Genomic DNA, 23,119 nt, shown 5'->3' on the forward strand with positions numbered 1-23,119 from the left:
ATTTGGGGACCATTAGAGCTAATTCATCATCAGCGTGGTCTGAACGTCCAGTTAGAGTGGGTGTGGCAGGCAGAATATCTAAAATATTCCCCGCTCCCCACTAAATGTCCTGCCTTAATCCCTGGACCACGTGGCTGTGAGATGATGGGAAAGCTGATAAGATTTCTCTTTCAAGAATTCTGACACAGGCTACAACATGGATGGACCTTATGGACATAACAGTAAGTGAAATAAACCAGACACAAAAGGACGAATCCGGTGTGACCCCACGCATATGAGGTTCCTGAAGCAGCTGAATCCATAGAGACGAAAAGTGGATGGTGGGTGCCAGGGACCGGGGCAGAGAATGGGAGTTGGTGTTTACTGGGGACAGAGGTTCAGCTTGAGAAGATGGAAAAAGTTCTGGAGATAGATGGTGGTGATGCTTGCACAACAATGTAAATGTATTTAATGCCACAAACCATACACTTAAAAATGGTTAAGATGGTAAATTTTATGTGATGTATATTTGACCACAATTTGCTCAATGCACCATCGCTGGCTTGAAGGTGGAGGGGCCACAGGAGCAGGGACAAGGACGTGGGAACCTCAGTCCTACAGCCCTGAGGAGTTGACTTGTCAACAGCCTGAATGGTCCTGGAGGCAGATGCTTCCCCGGAGCCTCCCGATGACAGTGCAGCCCACCAAGGCCTGACGTCAGTCTGAGAGACCCCGTGCAGGGCACCCGCTGAGCCCACTGGGACTTCTGCCCTGGAGAGCTGCGAGATCATAAATGGGCACTGCTTGCAGTCCTTACATCTGTGCTGCTTCTTACGCAGCATGGAAAACCAGTGCAGCTTTTGTCTGGGTGGAGCCCACCAGGGCGTGGACCACCAGTGTCTTTCAGTCTGCCCTGGGCTGCTGCCTCCAGTGTGGCTTCCTTTGTGCTTGCACCCAGCCCGTTCCCACGGAGGGATTTGGTGAGCTACCCCTTACCCTTGCATCTGTTCCCAATGGAGCCTGGCTCTCTGGCTGGGCCTTCACTCCCTCCCCTCGTCACAGCTCAGACCCTCCCCTCAGGGATCCCATGAGGGCTGACAGCAGGGGTGTCTTCACCTCTGTGGGCAGGTAGGTGGCAGGAGAGGGGCAGAGGTGCAGCATCGTTCTCCTGCAGCCACCGAAGACTATCCGAGCATCCTCTTGGACCAACAGCCTCTGCTTCGGAGCGGAGACAATGTGCGGGTCCAGCCTGGGAGCGTCTGAAGAGGCTGGGCTCCTGGGGCTGGCGGCCACATGCTCTGAGGAGCAAGGGGATCATGAAGCTGTGGTGGAATGTTCTACAGGGGACCTGTGAGGCTATTGTGGAATGTTCTAGAGGGGATCATGGGGCTGTTGCAGAATGTTCTAGAGGGGATTATGGAGCTGCTGTGGAATGTTCTAGGGGGACTGTGAGGCTGTTGCGGAATGTTCTAGAGGGAACTGTGAGGCTATTGTAGAATGCAGAGGACCCAGGGATGGGGGCTTGGATGGCCAGGAAGAGCAAGTGGGTGGGTTAATGGGCATGGCAGGCAGAGACAGGCCAGGCTCCGTGGGGGCAGGAAGAGCTGCCTGGCTGCGGGTTGGACCCTCCCTGCCCCCTAAGCATGAGGAGCTCTGGGGTATTCAAGCACAGAGATCCTGGCCTGGGGCTATAATCTGGAGGCCCAGAAGCATCCATCTCCAGGTCTTGGTAAGGCCTGGGGGCAAGCAAAGGGGGGTCCCCATGTGGGCCATGGGGTGCGGTGCATTGGGTCTGGAAACTCTCCAGGTTTCCCACCCCACCCTGGCACTCAGCCACCCCCAAAGCGTTTCCTCTACAGCATCAGCCTGGGGCTTGGTCCTGGGGCTCCCTCCTAGCAGCTGGCAGAACAGATGCCTCTCGAGCAGAGCTGGAGGACCCTTCCAGAGAGGGTGGGGGCAGGCAGGGGGCCCTACCGTGGGGCCAGGGTGTATTTGCCCTTGCGGTCCAAGCTGCAGCCAGAGCGAATGGCAAACCACAGGAAGGAGCTGAGGAGCAAGGCGGACACCTGGGAGGGAGACACCCTCGGCTGCCCCCCTGCTCCAGCGTGGAGGCGCCCCTCCCCAGGAAGCATCAGGACTCTGCAGTGTAAGGGGGCGGCCCAGCTGCAGAAGGCAGGCACTGTCACATCGGACCAGCTCCCTGAGATTGGCAGCCAGTGAGGCCCAAGACCAGAGATCCTGTCCCAGGTCACCCTTCCATCTGACTCAGGGGCTGGGCAGGCTGAGGGGCAGGAGGTGAGAAGGGGCGGTGAGGGAGGCGAGGGGGTACCGTGAGGGCCAGGCCGATGCTGGTCAGGCTGGAGGCGACCTGCTGGTGTGTCCTCAGGAAGCTCCGGATGCCCTGAAGGCAGTCCTGCGAGAGGGCAGCAGGCATGGCACCCGCCATGAGAGGCCCTCCCTGCCTGGACAAGCGGCTTCTGTGGGGCCACAGAGCTGCAGCGCCCACCTAGGCCAGTGCCAGGGCAGCAGGGCGGCAGGTGCAGCACATTCCTAGGAAGCCCCCAGGACTATAGGGAAAGGCAGTACAAGCAGGTGAAGCCCAATGGGACAGGGCTGGCCTCTGTGGGCACCCGGGCACTGCCCTAGGCCCAGCTGGTGCCGTCTCCCAGCTGTCCTGAGTGTCCATGTTGGGCCACACATTGGCTCCCCTGGGCCGGGCCACTTCTAATTCACTCTGGGTTCCCAGCATCCAGCCCGGGGCCAGGCACAGCACCTTGGTGACCAGAGGGCGATGGCTAACAGGGAGGGCAGGAAGCCAGCTGGTGGAGGGGTGTGAGGGGGGTCCCTGCACGGTCCCAGGGTCCTGGTTCCATCCCGGGCTTCCAGTGCCACCCCAGGGCATGGCACCCAGAGGCATCTTTCCAGAAAAGGGAGGTGGCAGGCCTGTCTCTGAACCCTGGAGATGGTGGCAAATGGGGCGGGCTGTGGAGGCCTCCGCAGTGTCTTAGGGCTCACCCTTCTGTCCCCCACAGGCAGGTCTGCCTCCCTCCCACCCATGCCTGCCCATCTGGGTGGCTCCGTGCCTGCCGCCTGTGCTGGCTCTTCGGGCTCCCCAGGAGGCTTTGCAGTCGGGCCCATGGCCCCGCCATCCCAAGGGTGCTTGAGGCAGGCCCTCGCTCCTGCTTTTCAGTCAGGGGACCTGGGGTCTCTCCTTGGGTGGCACAGGGGTCCTGACTGTTAGTCCTGCCCCCGATGCTGCTGGTCCCTCCCCAGCACCATCCTCAGCGCCAGCCCTTCTGCCCTCAGAGCCTGGGCTTTGGCTCCACCCCTCACCAGGCCTCCAGCCATTTGCTCTCCTCCCCTCTGTTTCTTGGAGGGTCGCCAGGTGCCTCCCACTGCGAGATAGGGTGGGTTTGTTTCCAGGACAGTAGGGGAGGGGAGCGGGGAGGGGAGCAGGGAGGGGGCAGGGTGGGCTGGGGGAGGGCTGCCGGGCACCAGGAGAAAAAGGGGAGGGCCCAGTCTCTCCCAGGGCCCTGGGGAGGAAAGGCTTCCTGGCCTCAGGCCCCGCTCCGTTGTTGCTGAAGCCCTGGCCACACCCTGGCCTACGCAGACCCTCCAGCCTCGCTTCTCCTCCTCCGAGTGTGCTTCAACTCCTTCTGATGCCCCCCAGGACGCCTGCACCTTTCCCCTTAGACAGAGCCCACCACGCCAGCCCTGCAGCCCTTGGCACAGAGCCCTCATGGGTGCACTCCAAGAGGCTTCTGTGGACTCAGCTGGCCTTGGGAAGTCCCCAAGCTGGAACTGGCTTGAAGGAGTGAATGGTGCATGGGGCCTGCGTCCATCTGGGCAAAGGGGCCTGTGTTTATGTCTTGAGCCCAGCCTGGCCACCCGATGGGCTTGGTGTACCATGAACCCTAACTAGCCTCTGATCACACCAGAACCTTCCCTGGGCCCTTCAGCAGCAGGTCCCAAGGGTCTGGGGAGGCCAAGGGGTGGGGCGGGAGGATGGCCCTGGGTCTCAGGGTTGGGCCGCAGGGTGTCCAGCCCCCGAGGGTCTTGCCTGGCCAGCATCCAGGTCCCCCCCTCACCTCTCTTGCCGCCTCCTCTGCCTGACACAGGTCAGCCTCTGTGCTCCCCAGACGGCTGAAAGGAGACCTCTTCCCACAGCACAGAAACTACAGGAACATAAGGGAGGGAGTGGTGATGTGCTCCTGAGACCCCAGGAGGCGGGCAGCACATATGGGGAAACTGAGGCACCACAAGGATCCAGGTGGGGTTCCCTGCAGGCCAAGGCTGGGGCTATGGGTATTGCAACTGCTTCTGCTGGGGGCTCCAGCCATTGCGCAGTGGGGCCCTGGTGAGGGGAGCTCTCTCAAGCCGTGCTGCCTGCCTGCTGGTGACAGAACACCTGCTGGAGCCAGGCAGCTTCCCCGCCCTGCTCACAGGGCCTGTGCGCTGTGCGTGCTTTTTTTTTTTTTTTTTTTTTTTTTTTAAGTAGAGACAAGGTCTCCCTATGTTGCTCAGGCTGGTCTCGAACTCCTGGGCTCAAGCAATTCACCTGCCTCCACCTCCTCCCAAAGTGCTGGGATTATAGGCGTGAGCCACCATGTTCGGCCCCGTATTTGCTTTAATGCTCTTGAAATCCTTCAGTGTTTCTGAATACAGGGCCCTGCCCTCTCATTTTGCACTGGGCCTCGAGAATCTGGTAGGCGGCCCTCTCCTGGGCGACAGAGGTTTGGAGCTTTTTGCCCTCAGCCCTGAGGGGCAGCTCTGGCCTGCATCCTGGAACCCCCTTGGTGCCTGGCCAGACCTCTCACTGGCCACCCTGTGCCTGTTCTCTGAACTGCAGTCCAAGCAGAAGCTGACCGCCCTGCCACCCAGCCGCCCCCACGCTCACCACGTCCTGGATGGCTGCCAGCTCTTGCCGCCGGACGTGGGATGTGCCTTTCATCACCTGCTCATATACCAGGTCGTAGGTGTCCAGCATGGTGTCCTCCACCTGCACCAAGAGACCACAGGGAGGTCCTGGCCCTGGTGGGAGATCCAGGGACACAGCCGCCTCCCCACAACATCCCAAAGGCTGGTGGGCCCTTAGTACTGAGTGACGTCCCAGCACCGCCCTCCTCGTAGCAGGTGGATCTCCCCAAAGGGGAGTCTGGGTCCCTGGGCAGCCAGTCACAGTGCTTCCCAACATCAACGTTGGGGCCTTCACACAATGGCTGTCAGAGTGGCCCTCCTGCCCCCAGAGGGTCCTGCAGGATAAAGCAGATGCCAAGCTCTGCGTCTGCCTCTGCTGTGGTCTTACAAGGTCCGCCCAGGGAAGTTTCCATCATGCTACTGTTGACCTGGAAATGGGGGATGGGGCAGGGCCTGGTGGAAAAGGCTTGAGAGACCCTGTGCCAGGACCTCAGCTCACAAAAAGCTGGGGGATTCTAGGTCTTTCCCAAGAATCACTTGGCTGCCTTCCGGAAGCTTGGGCAGCTGGGCTCTGGGTAAGGCTTTTGACCAGAGAAACCTTGGGCACCCGGGGTCAGATCTGGGCGGATGAGGCCACTGTGGGGCAGGGAGTGGAGAAGGTGGAAGGTGACAGGGCCTGGCTGGATGTGCTGCCTGCGCTCCACACCCCAACAACACCTGGACCTCATGTCTCCACCCTCCTAAGCAAGATGCTCTCCCCTGCCAAGTTACTCCTTCAAAGACAAACTGGAATCTCGCCTCCTACAGGAAGGCTTCTGTGACTGCTCCGGGAGTCATTGGTCTCCTGGCACAGGGCGAGGCTCTTTGAGGTCCCTGCCCTCTGATGTCTCCTTCCTGCCTCAGAGGCCCTCAGTTCTCCCCCAAATGCCATGCTGACAGTCAGGACACATGGAGGGGATGCTCAGCAGCTGCCTCAAAGGGCTGGGGGAGAATGGAAGCCCCAGGCCCACTCTAGCCACTCACACCTGCCCTCCAGAATGGAAGGGTGGCTTACGGCAGTCCTCATTGCACTGGGGCCCAGCCCCCGTGGCAGGCCCTGACAGTGGCCAACTTGGCGAGCAGTGGGCAGTGGAGGCTCTCGGTCAGCCCTGCCCAAGCCTGGAGGCCCCAACAGGAGTCAGATGGGCTTTCCAGGCCAAACTTGGCTCCTGACCCTAATGCATCCCTCCCATTGATGGCTAATAAAAGTCAGACCACTCTCCGTGAGTCATCCCCGACTCAGCCAGCCTTGTCCTCCCCGCAGTGCCCTCGGCGGGGCAGGCACCAAGCTGGCCACACCACTGTTGGCCTGGGCGGGGGCCTTGTTCAGCCTCAGCGTCTGTGAGTGTGAAATGGGGGTGGAGTCTGGCCTGGCCATTGTGTCCTCGTGGGTGGAGGTCCTGGTGAGGACTGGAGGCCCGGCGGAGTGGGCCTGGGGTTGGCTCGGACCTCCCCTCCTGCTTCCCTCCCAACTCCAATGACTGTTCCCATTGTCAGTCGCCTGCCATGGCCCAAGGAGGACACAGGTGCCTCTGAGGCTCTGAGCAAGGTGTCATTATTACCACAGCATGGGCGAGAGTGACAACTCCTGCTAGTGGCTGAGGGGCCTGCTCTGCCTGCCCTGCCTGGCTCTGCCAAGCAGCTCTCCCCACGACTGGGGAAGCAGAGCTCAGCGAGGTAGGCCTCCTGCCCCAAAGCCAGTAGCCTGGCCCTGGAGGGCTCTGGAGGCCAGGCCGGCCACTCTCCACGGGGCCTGGGCTCCTAGGTGGTGCTTCACCATCTGTCTCCATTCCAGGCTCTGGGGGCTCTGAAGGAGCCTGGGGCCTGCGTTTCTCAGGACCCGTGGGGGCAGGTGCTTCCTGACAGGTACCAATGCACTGAGCTCTGTCTTCCAGTGCCCAGGAGGTGCTTCAGAACAAAGACCTGGAGCAGCGGGGCCAGCACAGAATTCCCGGCTGCTGGACCCACCCATTGTACTATATGTTTCTCCAACGCCTGCCCAGACTGAGGCCTGAGGGCCAGGAGTCCCCGCTGGGGCTTTTCCCCACGACCAGATCGTCCCTGGTGTCTGCCTGGGCTTGGCGACCCCATCCCGTGTCTGCTGAAAGTGCTCAGGTACAGACAGGTCCTGAGCGGCAGGTGGGGACCAGGAGCTGCAGGAGGCCTGTGGACCAGCCCCACAGGTCCAGAGCCGGCTCTGGCCTGAGCCCACTCGGCGGCTGGAGGATCCAGGGAGGGAAGTGGCTCCAGGGTGGGGCCAGACTTCGAGGGCGAGGCTGCACCCCACACTGCTGTACTTAATTTGAGCATGAATTATTCCCGATGCAGACTCATCCGGGGACAGGGGGAGGGTTGCCGCAAAGTGGCTCTCAGGCCTCGAGGAGAACGTAATTAATAGCCCTCAAGCTCCACATTCATCCCTGAAGCCTGGTCCACGCCTCCTGCCCACATAAGCATCCCAGGGAAGTGGCAGCCAGGACTCCCTGGGGCAAGGGTTGGGGAGGGGGAGGGGCACCCCACTCTCAGCGCTGGGCCAGGGTCTGTGGCCACAGGGCACCACCAAGGGCATGTGGCTGGTCCCTTCCCTCCTCCGTCCTCTGCCTTCCCATCCGCAGGGCCGCCACATGAGTCACCCTGACCCTATGTTCAGGACACCTCAGTGGCCCTGTGGGGAGGGACAGGGGGAATGGGGGAATGGGTGAATGGGCCGGGCTGGGCTCCGGGCCCCCGGCTCTCACCTCAACGTTTCCGGTGCCAACAGCTTGGGGCCTTTGGCCTTTGCCACTGTCTAGGCTGCCAGCAGGACCTTGTTGGACAGGGAGCCCAAGGCTGAAGCCCATTCGGCTCTGGTGGGCCCTGAGGGTGGAGGCCAGGAGATGGGATGTGCAGCTGCCCCTCCTGCTCAGGGCCGGGGCCCTGGCACCAAAGCTACTGCATCCAGACCCAGGACAGCTTCGAGCGAGTCCCATGTCTTGGAGGACCAGCCTGGGCAACAGGGCACGGCAGGAGGCATGCAGGTGAGGAGGAAGAGTCTTTGCACACACCTGGCCATTCCCACCCATGCAGCCCCTGGATCTCGGCACTCCCTTCACAGAAAAGGAAACTGAGGCCCGGGAAGATAAAGTGGCTTTGCCCAAGGGCAGCCCAAGGACACTGACTTCATATTCAGAGCTCCTTCGCCCAGGCCACCTCCGTGGCCACCAGGCCTGACACGGATGATGCCGGAAGTCAAGACCCACTGGGAGGGGCAGAGGGGGACCAGAGGCCCAGGAGGAAGCCCCAGTTCCCTGCCTGAGGTCAGGCAAGGCCCTGAGAACTGACCCCTGAAGGGCAGCTGGGCGCACGGGCCAGACAAGGACCGTGCGTGGGGGATGCTGCCTGGGGCTGGGACAGGCCATAGGTGAGCCCGGCTGGGGCATCTATCTTCTTGCCCCCACTTCCCTTCCCAGAGAGCAGGCCCCAGCTGCGTTCTGTCCTGTGGCCCCTGTATGGCCCCCTCCCCTCCAGAATTGTGGCTCCACGATCAGAGCCATAAACACACAGAAGCATGGGGCATGGGCTGCAGCTGCCCCAGATGAGCCCGGGCACCCTGGCAGCTGTCTTGACCTCGGCCACCCACACTGTGACCCAGACCTGAAATGAGCCAGACCACCCCTCAGTGAACAGGAAGCGTGAGGCCAAAACACGGGCCTGGCCCAGCTCACCACCCTGGTAAGACTACTGTGCCAATCCTCAAAGCCACAGCCCTCTTCTGGGGGCTCAGCCCCTCTGGGATCCTTCTGGGCCTGAGAAAATGGTGTTTCTCCCACCTGGGTCAGGCGGTTCATCCCAAATGATGCCAGCGGTGAGCGGGCACTTTGGGGCCAAGAGGCTTTGTGGTAAGCCTGGAGCCCCCATCCAGCCCTGGCACTGCCAGGGTAACCTTGAGCTCCCCCCATCCCCAGAGGGCCTGAATCCCCCCATTTGCAAACCACGGTGGGGACCACCACACTCAGGCTGCCAGCACAGCTCAAGAACCTGCACAGCAGGCGCTCTGCAGAGCTCACCCAGAGGACCTGCCTGCTATCAGCCTCAGTATCTCTCATGGCCAAGCCTGTGTTTGGGGGCCCTGGGCAACCAGGCACTTGAATTCATGAGGCCACTAGGGCTCCAGCTAGGGCTCCAAGAAATCACCTCTTGTGACCTGCCAGGCTCTCCTGCCCCACTCCATGACCCTGCCTGTGGCTGTCCCTGGTGCTACCCGGCTGCCCTGGGGGCTCTCACCGGGTCTGGCTCTCAAGGGGAAGGTGGGGCTGGCTCTGCTACCAAGCTCTCATTCTCTGCTAGGCCAGGGAGGCCTCCTTCCTCTCCAAGCTGCTGGCCTTTCCACGGGGACGCCCTTGGCCCCTGCCCAGGGTCAGCTAGGCCAGACCCTCCTCCAGGCAGGTCAGCATCCAGGACGGAAGGATGGGTGGCGTTCCGTGGAGTGGGTGGAGGCTGCGACACCCCAGTCCGCGGGTCTCCAGGCCCCTTCCCTACTGGCACTGTCTGCCCCACCAGGCCTCCATCAGGAACGCCGGCCCTCAGGTCTCATTTTCTGGAACACTCTGTTCCTTCCAGTCAACCCCTAAGGCCAAGCCAGCGGCTTTCCTTCTTCTTCCTCCTCATTCCCTACCCCAAACCCGAGGGGCATCAGCTCAGGAGGGGGTGGGCTGAGGGGCTTCAAGAAAATGAGGCTGGGGCGAAGGCATGGGTACAGCATAGGTCCCTCCCCACCGGGGAGCTGCTGGCCCTCACCTCCAGCGCTTGGCCTCCCTGCAGCCTCAGGCAGAGGGAACCCAGGCTGCGGTCTCCCTCACCCCACCCGGTCAGCACAAGCCTGGAAGCTGGGGCTGCTCCTCCCAGGACTGCTCCCCAGTCCCCAGGCGCCCACTGGCTTACTGGGGGACCCTGCACTGCAGGGTAGGGCAGCTGGTGCTCACCTGGGTGGGGCTGTGAAGTCTCCAGAACACCACCTGCACCTGTGCGCAGAACGCCAGGGAGAAGCACAGGAAGCCCTGGGGGCAGAGCGGGGCTGGTCACTGTTGGGGGCTGGTCACTGATGGGGGCTGGTCACTGCGGGGGCTGGTCACTGAGGGGGGGCCAGTCACTGCCGGGATGTCAATCACTGTGGGGGGTGCGGTCACTGCGGGGGGCTGGTCACTGCAGGGGCCGGTCACTGTGGGAGGGTGGCCACTGCAGGGGTGGGGGGCAGTCACTGCGGGGCCTGGTGGGGCCTGGCAGGCCTGGGCAGGGCAGTGCCCTCAGGCTGTGCCCCCAGCGGGATGCTTGGTTGAGGTGTGGGTCTGAGCCCCGCTCCCCACTGCCTGAGAGGGAGACTTGGCCTGGGGAGAGCGTGGGCGCTGGGTGCATGGGTTCCATAGCACCTTCCCATCCCCTTCCCTGGCGCTTTTTGGGAATTCGTCCCTTGTTCTCCCATTTTGGCCCCCAGGGGCCTGTTGATGGCAACACCGCACCCCTGCCCATGAGGGGCAGGGCGCCCCTGAGAAGATGGAGACCTCTGCCCAGGAAGCAGGGCTGCTTCCTGAGGGGCATGGACCTGGACAGGGCCAGACAGAGTCTCCCCTGAGCCTGAGCCTCTCCAGGGATGGTGCTGTAGGCTCTTCTGTTTTGCCTTCTTTTCTGAAACAAGGCACCAGCTAGCCCAGCGCTAGTGAGGCTTGGGACAGATGTGGTGCCTGCTCAGGATGCTATGCCCTCTCTCTTTGCAATTGAGCCCACCTCCCTCACCTCCCTTTCTCTCCATACTCTGCCTGGGTCCCCATGGCCCGGCCAACCACTGTCTCCTCTCTCTCACTGATGCCCGTGCCCCTAGTCGTGGAGTGGGGCGTTCTCTGGTTGAAACGTCTGCTCACTAGCCCCCGGCACTTGCCCCGTTGTTCTCTCGGTCAGTGCTTCCAGGCTTTTGAGAGCCCCTTGCGGAAGCTGAGGAACATGAGAGACCCCCTCCCCTGAGAGCAGACAGATGCCCCCGATACAGTTTTATGGATGGTGGCAGAGGTCACTCAGGCTAAGAACCCTGGGGATGTCCTCCCACTCAGGGTCTGGGCGGCTGCCTTTGCTTTCGTGCTGGTGCCCTGAGGACCTGGAGTACCTGACGGTGAGTCTAGCCGCCGACCAGGCAGCTCCCCCAGGAGTCCTGAGGCCCTGTTGAAAAGCCAGCCCCTGCAGGCAGCACTGTGCTAGCCTGGGTGGTCCACAGGCTGAAGCAGGTTGGGTCTGGGCCCTTCCAACCCTGGGGCCCCATTCAGGGTGATGCCAGGAGCATGGGTGCCGGAGGAATAGACAGAGACCCACACATGCTGGCAGGTGGGCAGCGACAACGCTGGCATGCCAGGGGAAGCTGTGCAAGAGGGGTGTGGAAAGAGCTGGGGAGTCCTGCTGGCCCCCAAGCACAGGCGCGAGCATGGGGCTTCCAGCCCTGCAGGGACAGGGCGCTGGTGGCTCCCCATGGCCCTCCTGCCTGCCCTGGAGGCTGCAAGGCCTGATGGGGGATGGCCGGGAGCTGCCTCCTCCTCCTCTCTTCTCTCTCCTCCTCCTTCCTCCTCTTCTTCCTCCTCTCTCCACCCTCCCCCTCTTTCTTCTCCTCACCTTCTTTCCTCTTTTCTCTTTCCTCCTCCTTCCCCCTCCTCCTTCTCCTCCTTCCCCCTCCTTCATCTCCTCCTCCCTTGTCCTCCCTCCTTCTCCCTCCTCTTCCCTTCTCCCCCTCCCTCCTTCTCCTCCCCCCTCCCCCTCCCTCTCCCTCCCCCTCTCCCTCTCCCTTCTTCCCACTTTTCCCTCCTTTTCCTCCTCTTCCCTCTCCCTCTATCTCCCTCCTTCTCCTCTTCCCTCCTCCTTCTTCGTCGTCCTCCTCCTCCTTGCTGGCTGAGGGCCACCGTCCCCATCTGGAAGCTATCACTCAATGCTGCCTCCCAGGCTTGAGGCCCTGAGCCAGCTCAGGGGACCAGCATTTTCCAGAAACCATTTCATTCCTCAGGAGAAAGAGCATCCACGGCCTCTCTCTCTCTCTCTCTCTCTCTTTCTCTCCCTCTCTCTCTCCCCAGCCAACCCCCCACGCAGAGAGGATCTTGGGCGGTGGATGGGCCCACTCAGACCTCCCCAGGGCCTTCACCAGCAGAGGCTGCTGGGTGGTCAGGTCTGCCCTGGCCATTTTCTTTCTCCTCATTCTAAATGGAAATAAATAAATAGATACATAAGCGAATTGAATGTGCTTCCTTGGGCAGCACTGCCAGCTCTGCTTTCTCAGCCCAGCAAGCTCTTTCATTTCCTGTGCGAGAGGCCAGCTAGGGGAAAGGCTGGAGGGGTGGGGGCAGGCAGGAAGGGGCTTTGCGGGGAGCATCCAGGCACCCAGCCCACTGGAAAAAATCTTTCCACTCCCTGCTCCCCATCCCTAGCCCCTTCACTTGTGCTCATGCATGCAGACACACACACAGATGTGCCAGATGCAACACGCAGACACCACACCCGTATGGCAACAGGGGCAGGTGAAGACCGGTGACAGATACTTGCACACATGCACACACACACACAGAGGCACCTGCACGTGCACACACACATGCACACACACACTCATGCACATGCACACACACATGTATATTTGCACACACATGCACATAGGTTCACCTTCATGCACACACATGCATGCAGCTCAACGGGGCAGATCTCTTGACTGGGGTCTCCCAGCTCCCTGCTGTGGCCATGCTGAGCTCACCATCCAGGCCGGGTCTAAGTGCACTGGGGCTTGGGGGGTGTGCTGGAGCCCACCCAGCTGGGACGGGAGTGTCCTCAGGACCCCAGTCCAGTGCAGGCATCCAGCTGGGGGCCTCCCAGGCTGCTCTACAAGCCTGACCCACATATCAAGTCACCCTGGCCTTGAGGCTGGCTGGGGACACAGAACCCGAGCCCAGGTGCTCCCTGACCACCTTGGCCACAGATCAGGGTGCTAGACTGGTTTGTGCACGGGGGCAGGGTGGGGTGGGAAAGGCTGGTGACCGGGACAGGAGCCCCGTGGCCCAGCAGCTGGCTTCCGCATATGTGGCCTCAAGCCCAGCACCATGGCACCCCCTGGTGGACGGTGCTGCAGCCCCAGCGCTGGTTCTTTGTGGGCCTCTAGCTCAGACCTGGACCCCTTGGCCTGGCCCCGTTGCCAGCCTTTTCTTCCATCCAGGTGTCCCTTTGCAGGTCACACACCCTCTAGGGGGGCAGACTACCTGCCTTCTCATCTCCCCACTGGGGCCTCCCACCTGGCCCTGAAGCCAGATAGCACAGGCTGGGTTGTCCCTGCCCAGGCTCCTGTGCCCCAGAGCAGGAATCCTGGCTAGTGCTGGAGCTGCTGGGTCCTCCTCTGCACCCCATGGGCCCACCCAGGGCTGGTTGGCCCGGCAGCAGCTCCAGCAGGTGACTCGATTCCTATTCTTGGAGACATTTGTAAACCAGGGTCATTAAACAAGCATTTGCTGAACTTGAAGGCTGAGGTGAAAACCCTGCCAGCCCTGGGGACCCAGGAGGCTCTACCCTCAGGGACCCCCAGAGGGGTCCAGCTTCACAGGCTAAACAGGGAAGCAAAGCCCCCAGCACAAGCTCCTCATGGCTGGAAAGGGGAGACGGGAGGCTAGAGGGACAGGTGGGAGCCCAGGACGCCAGGGAGGAGCCTCCCCAGCTGGGGTGAGAGAGGAGGGCTGTGGGCCCAGCAGGGGCAGGACAGGCGTGGGGAGGCTGCCGCCAGGTAGGGTCTGCGATGACCATCGAGGGCTGGCAGGGACCAAGACAGAAGCCCATGGGGAGGAGTAGGAATGAGGGTGACAAGGGGCCACTGCTATGGGGTGGGGTGGAGGGACCTATGGGGCCTCGGGGCTGGGGAGACACCTCCAGCAGCTGGGAAGGAGGGTGTGCAGCTCAGGAGAACCCAGGCTGGAGAGCTCAAGGGGCATTTCCCTTGCCTGGCCCGGTCTCGTCTGAACAGGAAATGGGATGCTCCCTGTGCCCTCCCAGAGCTTGCTGGGCAATAGAACCAGATCCTCCCAGGGACTTTGGAAAGGGCTCCCAGGGTGAGGAGGGCCGTCTCTCTCTTTCAGGGCTCCTATAGGAACCCTTGTTGGGCATGTAGATGACAGGGTCAGGTAGAGCCTGGTGGAGGGGCCTTGGCTACCCAGGTGGGGGGTCTCGGCTGGCCAGCATCACTGGGGCCTCTGTTTCTGCCTAGACACTCAGGTGTGGGGGTGATGCGGAGGTCTCTGCTGGCCAGCATCCCTGGGGCTTCTGTTTCTGCCTGGTCACTCAGGTGTGGGGGTGGCACACAGCCCTGCCAGCTCTTCACTCCTTCCTGATTCTTTTCTGGGGGCCTGAGCATCTGGGAACACAATGAACTCACCCCCGCCATGAGGCCCTGGGCCTCCCTCACGGTGGCTGCAGCGCTCAGCACAGCTCCCAGAGTCAGGAGGCCCACGAGGCTCAACCCCGCAGAGAAGGCTAGTTGGAAGGAGAGAGGAGGAGGGTTAGGGGTGCCCAGGACAGGTCCTGAGTGCACACAGCCTGGGTATGAAATCTAACTGGGGAGTCAGGGGCCGTGCGGGACTCCTGGGGGGCTCTGAATGGGCCTGTCTCTCCATCAGATGACACTGAGGGAAGGAGGAGGGAGGTGGGACTCATTCAGCCTGGGGGATTGCCCCTCCTTCCTTCTTTTCCTCCCTGCCCTCCCTGCCCTCCCTGCCTGTGGGGCTATCTTAGAAGCCACATGCTCCTCGCCATGCCCTAGTGACAACTGGCCGGACTGGAGCTGTAATCTTATCAGTCCGGACCTGGACCTGGGCCCCAGGCGTCCCCCTCCAGGGAGGCCCTGGTCCTAGGACTTGGGGAAAAGCATTGGGTTCTAAGGCAGCAGCCCTGACCTCCTGGGCCTCAGTTTCCCCACATTGGCCCACCAGGCTGCAGCCCTCCTGGGCCCCCTGAGCTCCTGCCTGAGAGTCCCCTGCAGGTCTGGCTCCGGCATCCCCTCATCAAAGGGGCCTTCCTCAGCCTTACCCCTGAGTGGCCCCAGCAGGCTCTGGCCCTGGCTCCCGCTCTCTGGATGTTGGATAAGTCACTGCTGAGTCTCTGCAGGGAGGCGTCTGGCTAGAGCAGCCCCCACCTCCTCCCCACCCACGTCCCAGGTCCTGAGTGGAACATCAGCCACGTGGAGCCCTCATGGACCTGCTGCGCCCGGCCCCAGGCCAGTCCCAGGGACTGAGCCCTGACTGCACACAGCCAGGTCCTGACCCTGCCCAACATATACCCACACTGTGCCCATGCTCCTGTGGGGCACAAGAACCAGGCAGGAATACCGGCTGTCACCCAGACCCGAGGCCCTGCCCAGGGGAGCTAGGACTCCAGGGCAGCCCCTCCCTGCCCCTGACCACCTCTGGCTCCTGCCCAGGGCCTGGCACCATTCTGACTGTGAGATGTCCAGCTGGGCTCCTACCAGCCACCCTTGCACCTGAGGCTTCTCCCGATGCAGCCAGGCCTGGACCTCACTTACCCCATTGGTGCATAGCCTGGTACGGGTTCTTCTCCAGGAACACTCGACGGATGACAGCAAAGTGGGCACCAAAGTAGGTAAGAGTCACCATGGTGGCCACAGAGAGGCCCAGCAGCTGTGGATAGGGCAGACTCAGAGTGTGGGGCACAGGACAGCCGCAGGAGCAGGGAGCTCGGCCCCAGGGGGCAGGGCTGGGGCTCTCTCCAGCTTCCTGGTCCTGTGAGAGACAGGCTCAGCTGCAGGGATTCCCGGTGTTTCTGTGGAGTGGTCTCAGGGGACCTTCACTGCAGACGCCCCAGTACACTCACAGGCACCCACACATGGTAGACGCATACACACACAGCCCAGCATCCCCAGACACCCAGGACCTCTGATCATTCTGTCTACAGAGTGGGAGTCAGCCCCACCCCTGTGCCAGCACCCTCCCAGGCAAGAAGGGGAGAAGATCCCTGGAGCCTGGCAGCCAGTGCCCCTCCACCCCAGCTCACCCCAGGCCTCGGCCCCACTCAGGCCTCCTCCAGGCTCTGTGCTGCCCCTCAGGAGGAGAGATGGGGCTGCCCATGGCAGTCACTGCCTGCGGCTGTCTGCCACCAGGAGCCCCAGGCACATGTCTGCAAGGGCAGGACAGGGACAGTAGGGCTGGTGTGTGTGTCAGGGGAGGGGTAATCCCTGTGGTGAGGCCCTGCCACCCCTCACCCCTGCTCACCCCCACCCACCACCCACTCCTGTCCGACCTGCCTGTTACCAAGATAAAGAAGCAGGTGACCAGCATCTGGCATTTGGCAACCCTGACTCGACTCCAAGGCCCCATGACGGTTCCTCTCCTCTCCTCTCCTCTCCTCTCCTCTCCTCTCCTCTCCTCTCCTCTCCTCTCCTCTCCTCTCCTCTCCTCTCCTCTCCTCTCCTCTCCTCTCCTCTCCTCCCCTCCCCTCCCCTCCCTTCCCCTCCCCTCCCCTCCCCTCCCCTCCCTTCCCCTCCCTGTGGTTTCCAGCTGGGCAGGGGCCTCAGACCGCAGCTCCCTGCCCAGGAGGTAGGCTGCATCCGCCCCTCTGTCTGTCTGTCAACATCGCCCTAGGACTGAGCTGTTGGGTGCCCCGGAAGAAGGGCAGGCAGGAAGGGGAGGGGCAGTGAGGTTGGCTGCCCTCACCACCTCATCCTGGTGCCCCCAGCCCAGCCCAAGACACCAGGGCATTTGCTGACATCTGAGGCCCTTCCCAGGAAGACATGGCCTCGTTCTTGGGTTCTTGGTGTGGCCACTGAGGACGGCGCTGAGAGGGGGAATGTCATGGGCAGGGCCGGGTATGGGATGCAGAGGAGACGGCGCCCGGGGAAGAGGAGGTGAGCTCCCCGTCCTGGGAGTGAGCAAGTGTGGACTGGGCCTTGGGGACGTAATCCTTGGAGGAATTTGGATGGGGTCTCCTTGGAACATCATTATTGAGATGTTCTTAGGAAACACCCTTTGAAATGTCCTGTGACAGCTTAAATTTTGAGAAGGTCATTGGTTTTAATGCCTTCGTGGGAGGCACTAAGGGGTATTTTGTTGCAGAGCCTTCTTGGGGTCACAGGGGTAGGCTGGGGCCTGGCTCACACCCCCATGGGGCCTCCAGGGGGAGGCTTTGTAAACCTCGAATTTGTAATTACACCAAGCCATGTAATTACACGTGGGTGGGGGCAGCGCTTCAGCCCCATTGCAGGCAGGTTTCCGTGGGCCTCTGGGGCAGGGTGGGCCTGAAGAGGGTGAAAGTGCTCCAGGTGAATCCACCATTCAGGCACCACTCCGGGCCCTCCCAGGGAGGCTAACAGGCGGCTCTGCTCGCCCCACGGTGCTGGAATTGCTCCTCCTACATTTGGTCAGGACCTCAGTGAGGGGGAGGGGCCCCGAGACCTGCAGGCATGGCAACCCCAACGTGGCTGTGGGAAGACGGCCCAGCTGCCGCCCGCTCAGGAACGCTGCTGGAGGAGCTGCTCAGGCCACCTCCTCCCTCCCTCTGCGGAGAAGCAGGGACAACCAGGACCCCCGTCCAGCCCAGCACCCCCAGGCAGCACCCTCTGCAGCTCTGGCCCCCAGGAATTCCCACCCTGAGTCTGTGGGGGCTTGTGGAGACCTCAGATGCCTGGCACCCCCAGTGTCACTTCAGCTTGAGGCCTAGGTGTGGCTCAGGCTAGGGTGCAGGTATGAATCTAGGGGTGGCAGCAAGAGTGAAGGTACCAGGTCTAGGGGCAGGAGGCCGCCGAGCTATGCAAGTGGCCAGCCCGTCCTCTCCAGGGAAGATGAGCTGCTCTTGGCTATGTCTGGCTCACCCCTGGAATTGTCTTTCTCCAGCCTTGACCTCCCTGGAGCTGGTGAGGCGGGCCTGGAGCACCACCTGCTTCTGGGGCGCCTCTTCATCAGGTCTGAAGGATTTCGGAGCAGGGCGGGCCTGGGTTCTTGACCTGTTCTGATGGGCACCTTCTCACACCAGCACTGTGCCCAGGTGGCCTCACTTGTCATCTCAAAGTGGCGTCAAACCCCCTGATAGGTAGATGGGAACCCCCGGCTGGCCCTCCAGAGACCAGGTATGACCAAAGCCCCCCTCATTGTGCCCCACCAGCGGAGGCAGGGAGCCGGTGGAAGCCCCACGCCCTTTGCTGAGCCACACCCTCCCACCCCAACATCCCCTCTGCAAGAGGAAGTGGCTTGTTGAGGGGAAGCCACTGTGCAGGCTGCTGCCCACCCCACACACCCCTGCCCACCCCGCACACCCCTGCCCACCCCACACACTCCTGCCCACCCCGCACACCCCTGCCCACCACACACCCCTGCCCACCCCACATACCCCTGCCCACCCCACACACCCCTGCCCACCCCACACACCCCTGCCCACCTGCTCTAGAGGTGGTGCCGGCCGCTGGGAGCCTGGAAGGCCCCTAGAGCAGCGGGTTCAGCCCCAAGGAGCTGGCCCAGGAGGACAGCTGCCCCCACCCCTACCCCACCAAGGAGCCTGTCCTAAGGGCTGGGCCCCACTGCAAGCCAGCCTAGGGACCCCTGGCTTTATTTCCAGGGAAGAGATCGGGCGTGGATGCATGTGCAGGCATGGACGTGTGTGCAGGCCTGGACGCGTGTGCAGGCGTGGACGCGTGTGCAGACGTGGATACGTGTGCAGACGTGGATGCGTGTGCAGACGTGGATGTGTGTGCATGCATGCGTATGTGTTTACCCGCCAGGGACTTCCTTTTTCCTCTCTCCTTCCTGTGAATTCCTGTGTCCCAGGTGCGCCCGCTCGCTCTGCAACGTGCTTACCCACCAGGAGGCCCCTGGCTCAACAATGCCACCTGCAGCTGCCCAACCCTCCGCCCATGGCGCCCTTGTTCCACCTGCCACCGCTCATGAACCTGTGGATCACCCAGCTCTGCAGGGGCCTGCCTGCTGCTGCTGGCTCAGTTTACCTGGGCAGTGGCCCCTGGCTATCCGGCTGGGGTGGGACTTGGACTTAGAAGCAGGTCCCTCCTCTGGGAAGCTGTGTCCTCAGGCCAGGAGGTGGCAGCCTCTGCCTTCCTGAGACAGGGACAGTTTTTTATCCATCAGAAGTGAGCAGCCAGGCTCTGGGGCCTGGAGCCTGGGGGCCCCTGTGCTGTATGTCTGTGAGCGTGGCCCCTCCCACTGGGGAGGCACTCAAGAGCTTCCCACCTGCACCACAGGGAGTGGGGCCTAGAGCTTGAAGAGAGCTGTGGGGGCCACGTGGGCACCTGAATCTGGCTCCTCTCTGTCCTTTGCCCTGATTCTGAAATCTGCATCCCAGGAACTGCCTTTGCAGCCTCTCCTGAGCCCAGTAAGGAGGAGGGCAGCTCCCCTTTCGGATTACCCTAGGCCTGGGTCAGCTGGGTGGGCCCCAGGGGACCTTGAACCCCCACTGCCTGGGCAGCCCCCTTCCCCTGAAGGCACCCTGGCCTGTCCCTTGAGAGCCAAGACCATACTCAAACTGGGTTCTGGGCTCTGGGCACTGCTCTGCTCCCAACCAAGGGAGGTTCTGGAGCATGGTTGCCCGGGCCTTCCCTCTCAGTGCCGTGGGCTACTGCCTCCGCTGGCCAACTCCAGTGGGCATTGAGGGGCACCCTGCTTTCCACCCCCCAGGAGCCTAGGCTCTGCCCTCAGTGAAGGCACAGGCGACCCAGGGATGGCTGCCCCTTCATAGACACAGCTTTCTCCCAGGGGAGTCTAAAGGGACCCCACACCTGTGTCACAGATGCCAAGGACAGACTGTAGGGGAGGCATCTCTATCCACATCCACGCTGTGCCACCCACTAGTATGTGGGGCTGGGCACCACCAAGCCTGCTGTCCTGCCTGGGCCACCCCAGCCTGGGCTGAGACTCGGCACCCCGTGGGCGTGGAGGAGTGGGGCAGAGGCAGGAAATGCCTGGGGTAAGAGCCAGATGCCTTCAGAGTGACCCCCCAGGCCTGGACAGGACTGGGGGCAGGGGAAGGGCCCGCTGGCAGAAAAATGCACATTGGACCCTCCCTCTAATGGTCCCCAAACTCCCTGTGCAGACAAGGCAGCCTGCAGGGCAGAAGCTTCCTGCCCCATTCCTGGTGGTCAGCGTGCTTTATTTAGCCCTTGATGAAGAGACTGTTTCATGACAAACTGGGGCAGTGAGCTCCTGACACATTTAAAGCTGCAGTGTTGCCTCTCTCAGGAACCTAGAAGTGAACGCCCATCCCCATTCAGGCCAGACTCCAATGCTCAAGGGTCAGGGCCCAGGCCCGTTGCCAGGCTGCCCTCTCTCTGGGACAGGTGCAGGGACCCTTGGGAGGGGCGCATGGTTGCAGAAGATCTTTAAGCACCATGAGGAATATGGTGAGAGAACGCTTTAGGAGGCGGGTTCAGTGTCAGTGTTTGCTATGGATAGAATCGTGTTCCTGCAAAATTCATAGGTTGAAGCCGTGCCCCCAATGAGATCGTGTTAGGAAGTGGATCTCTGGGAGGTAATTAGGGACAGATGAGGACATGAAGGTCCCTGGTCCCACAGAATTAGTGCCCTTATACCAAGAGACATTTAGGGCTCCCTCTTCTCTCTCTCTCTCTCTCCCCCCTTACATGCACTGAAGGATAGCTGTATGAAGACACAGAGAGAAGGCAGCCATCTGTAAGCCAGGAAGAGAGCCCTCCCGAAGACTGGAATCAGCAGCATCTTGATGTTGGACTTCCAGCCTCCAGAACTGCAAGAAATAAGCACCTGCTGTTTACATGCCCAGCCTGCGGTGCTTCCTTATGGCAGATTGGAGCTAACTGAGACAGCTCCCAGCACTCATTCATTCATTCATTCACTCACCTCATGTCTACTGAACAGCTCTGGGCTGGCTCTGGGAAGCAGTGCATCACACACACTGCCCCCAGCAATGTGTGAAATATGTTTAGAGACAGTGGGCTACAGCGGAGAGGGTGGATGCTCTGAGAACCCCAGCAGTGCTGGTCAGAAGCACAGGCGTTGTTGGGCTGAGGCTGGCATGGGGTGAACCTGGGGAGCCTCGGGGGCAGAGGTGATAGATGTGGGGTGTTTCAAGGCAGTGAGACGAAGAAGGGAGATGGGTGGTGCCCCCCGATGCCAGGCTTCACCAGCCTCCCAACCCATGAGTGTTCACTCGCCTGGATGAGACACCTCCGTGGACTTGGGAGTGAAGGCGGTGAATTTGGGCAATGCTGGAGGCCATGCAGGTGGGAGGTGGGACAGGGGCAAGAGGCTGGGGCCCAGGGAGGAGCCGACAGCCAGCCAGTGGTGCTCCCCTGAGAAACAACCTCAGTGGGTGGCTTGGGGTCTGCTGGGCTGTCCCCACACTGACACCCTGGCTGCAGGGCCCCCTGTGTCCCCAGTGATGGGTCTCGGGAGCTGTGTGGCCTACTCAGGGCCATCCCTGCAGCCCATGCTCTCTGGGTGACCAGTTGCCAGCAGCATCCCCCCTGCCTTGGGCGGAGGCTGAGGACCCCAGGGTGGGAGGGAAGGTGTGGTGGGGGCTCAGCCAATGCCGCCCAGCCTGAGGGTCCCTCACATGTGGACCGCACCCCTGCGTCAGCCAGAGTGATCTCTGCTTAGCATGGTTTGAGGTGAGTTCTGATATCTCAAACGCCAGCATCAGGGCCAGGGCAGACAAAAGGAGTGGGCTGGTCAGGGGTGTCCCAGTTGGGAGCTCGCTCACAACCTTTAAGGAGGACAGGGCACAGCCTGGCGGGGGTGGCCACGAGGCCCTGGGCCCGTGGCTGAGATGGCAACTGGCACCGGCAGTGATTGGAACAGTCCAGCCCAGGGTGACCTGTGGCCTTGGCCGGTGGCTCACAGTGCCACGGGAGCTGGAGCAATGGGTGGCCTCCCTTGTCTGGTATCCGAGTGAAGGAGGACTGGGTGCCCCTGAGGAAGGACCTTGCCATACTCCTACAAATTTACATTATTCTTCTTTCCCCCAGTCTCTCCCCAGGGACCTGCAGCTGTTTGCTGGGGTGGTTAGTCTGGAAAGGGGGATCATCAGACTCAGGGGGATTACTGGACACTAACTCTAACCTGACACAAACACCCGTCGGATTCAATCGTCAGAGGAGGGGCGTGTGGAGGTCAGAGTGCTCACGGAGTTCTAGCTCAGGTCCAGCTCTCAGTGGGTGCAGAGGTCACTTCCCTAGCCTCAGATGGGTGAGTAAGCAGACATATGTGGCAGCCAGCAGAGTCCCCACATTTGTCCCCTGACCTGGGGGGTGGGGGCTACTATGGTGGGAAAGGCCAAGTGGAAGCCAATGGGGTGAACTGTGCCTAGGAAAATCATCAGTGAAAAGCAACCTGCAGCCCTGGAGGGACCGCAAAGGTCAGTGCCGCCATTGAGGACTTGGAAGATGCAGGGTGGTGACCACCACTGCAGCCTCATTCCACTCGTCTAATTGGCTTGTGTGGAAGACAGGGGGGTCCTGGAGAAAGAAGGACAGTGAATTCTGGTAAAGTTAACCAGGACTCCAATTGCAACTGCTGTTCCAGATATGACTACCGATCACTGGGGCAAATCAAAGCATCCTGGACACCTGGTCTACAACCATTGATCTGGTGAAAGCTTTTTTAATATAGATTTTATTTTTTAGAGCAGTTTCATGTTTACAGAGAAATTGAACATATTTGAGGGTCCTCATATAACATCTCTCCCTACACACAGTTTCCCTTATTATTCATATCTTGAATTAGTATGATACATCTTTGCAATTGATGAACCAATATTGACCTAGTCATTGATCAGGTTACATGAGGGTTCACTCTTCTTGTTGTACATGCTATGAGTTTGCGCAAATGTGTAATGGCATGTCTCCACTATTACAGTGTCATACAGAATTATTTTACTGCCCTAAAATCCGTCTGTGCTCCATTTATTCTTCCCTCCCTCCCCACTGACTCCTGGAAACCACTGATCTTTTCATTGTCTGCATAGTTTTGCCTTTTCCGAAATGTTTTGCAACATGGGTCATCTGACCCATGGGTAGGTATGAAAACATGGGTAGGAAAACCCATGTAGTAATGACCTAAAATGCTTTCTGCTTTCTGTGAGTCCCAGAACAAGAGAAGGCTCTGCAAAAAGTACATGTGGCCATGAAAGCTGCTAAGCCACTTGAGCCATGGGACCAACAGAT

General features: G+C 61.0%; 2 protein-coding genes across 11 annotated transcripts; one reads left to right on the forward strand and one right to left on the reverse strand.

The window, feature by feature from the left end:
- Window positions 1–605: 605 nt before the first annotated feature.
- TSPAN32 (tetraspanin 32) lies at window positions 606–16,346 on the reverse strand. Of its 10 annotated transcripts, none has more exons than XM_055271896.2 (10): window positions 16,233–16,346; window positions 15,488–15,602; window positions 14,345–14,442; window positions 9,897–9,971; window positions 4,877–4,978; window positions 4,068–4,154; window positions 2,309–2,392; window positions 1,954–2,045; window positions 1,096–1,277; window positions 606–758 (listed from the first exon to the last, which is right to left on the reverse strand). In XM_055271896.2, the coding sequence occupies exons 1-10, from the start codon at window positions 16,296–16,298 to the stop codon at window positions 697–699; spliced, it is 963 nt and encodes a 320-aa protein (XP_055127871.1). In that variant the 5' UTR covers window positions 16,299–16,346; the 3' UTR covers window positions 606–696. The 10 variants fall into 10 exon arrangements, with proteins under 10 accessions (XP_055127871.1, XP_063501190.1, XP_063501207.1 ...); XM_063645120.1 differs by having other exon boundaries at window positions 15,488–15,704; XM_063645137.1 differs by lacking the exon at window positions 9,897–9,971 and having other exon boundaries at window positions 15,488–15,704.
- Window positions 16,347–16,614: 268 nt separating this feature from the next.
- C1H11orf21 (chromosome 1 C11orf21 homolog) lies at window positions 16,615–22,842 on the forward strand. Its single transcript, XM_055271955.2, is given in 4 exon segments — window positions 16,615–16,825; window positions 17,950–18,043; window positions 18,775–19,054; window positions 20,572–22,842. Coding segments are annotated over 3 exon segments (399 nt in total). The 5' UTR covers window positions 16,615–16,772; the 3' UTR covers window positions 19,027–19,054; window positions 20,572–22,842.
- The last annotated feature ends 277 nt before the right edge of the window (window positions 22,843–23,119 follow it).

The sequence above is a fragment of the Symphalangus syndactylus genome, chromosome 1, assembly GCF_028878055.3.
Source record: "Symphalangus syndactylus isolate Jambi chromosome 1, NHGRI_mSymSyn1-v2.1_pri, whole genome shotgun sequence".
NCBI classification, from domain to species: domain Eukaryota; kingdom Metazoa; phylum Chordata; class Mammalia; order Primates; family Hylobatidae; genus Symphalangus; species Symphalangus syndactylus.

Coding starts and splice junctions, on each gene's coding strand:
- TSPAN32 (XM_063645115.1), bottom strand. CDS start 16,298: ATGGGGCCTTGGAGTCGAGTCAGGGTTGCCAAATGCCAGATGCTGGTC. Junction 14,443..15,487: donor CCAGGCTATGCACCAATGGG/GTAAGTGAGGTC, acceptor CCTTCCAACTAG/CCTTCTCTGCGGGGTTGAGC. Junction 4,155..4,876: donor TGGCAGCCATCCAGGACGTG/GTGAGCGTGGGG, acceptor ATGTTCCTGTAG/TTTCTGTGCTGTGGGAAGAG.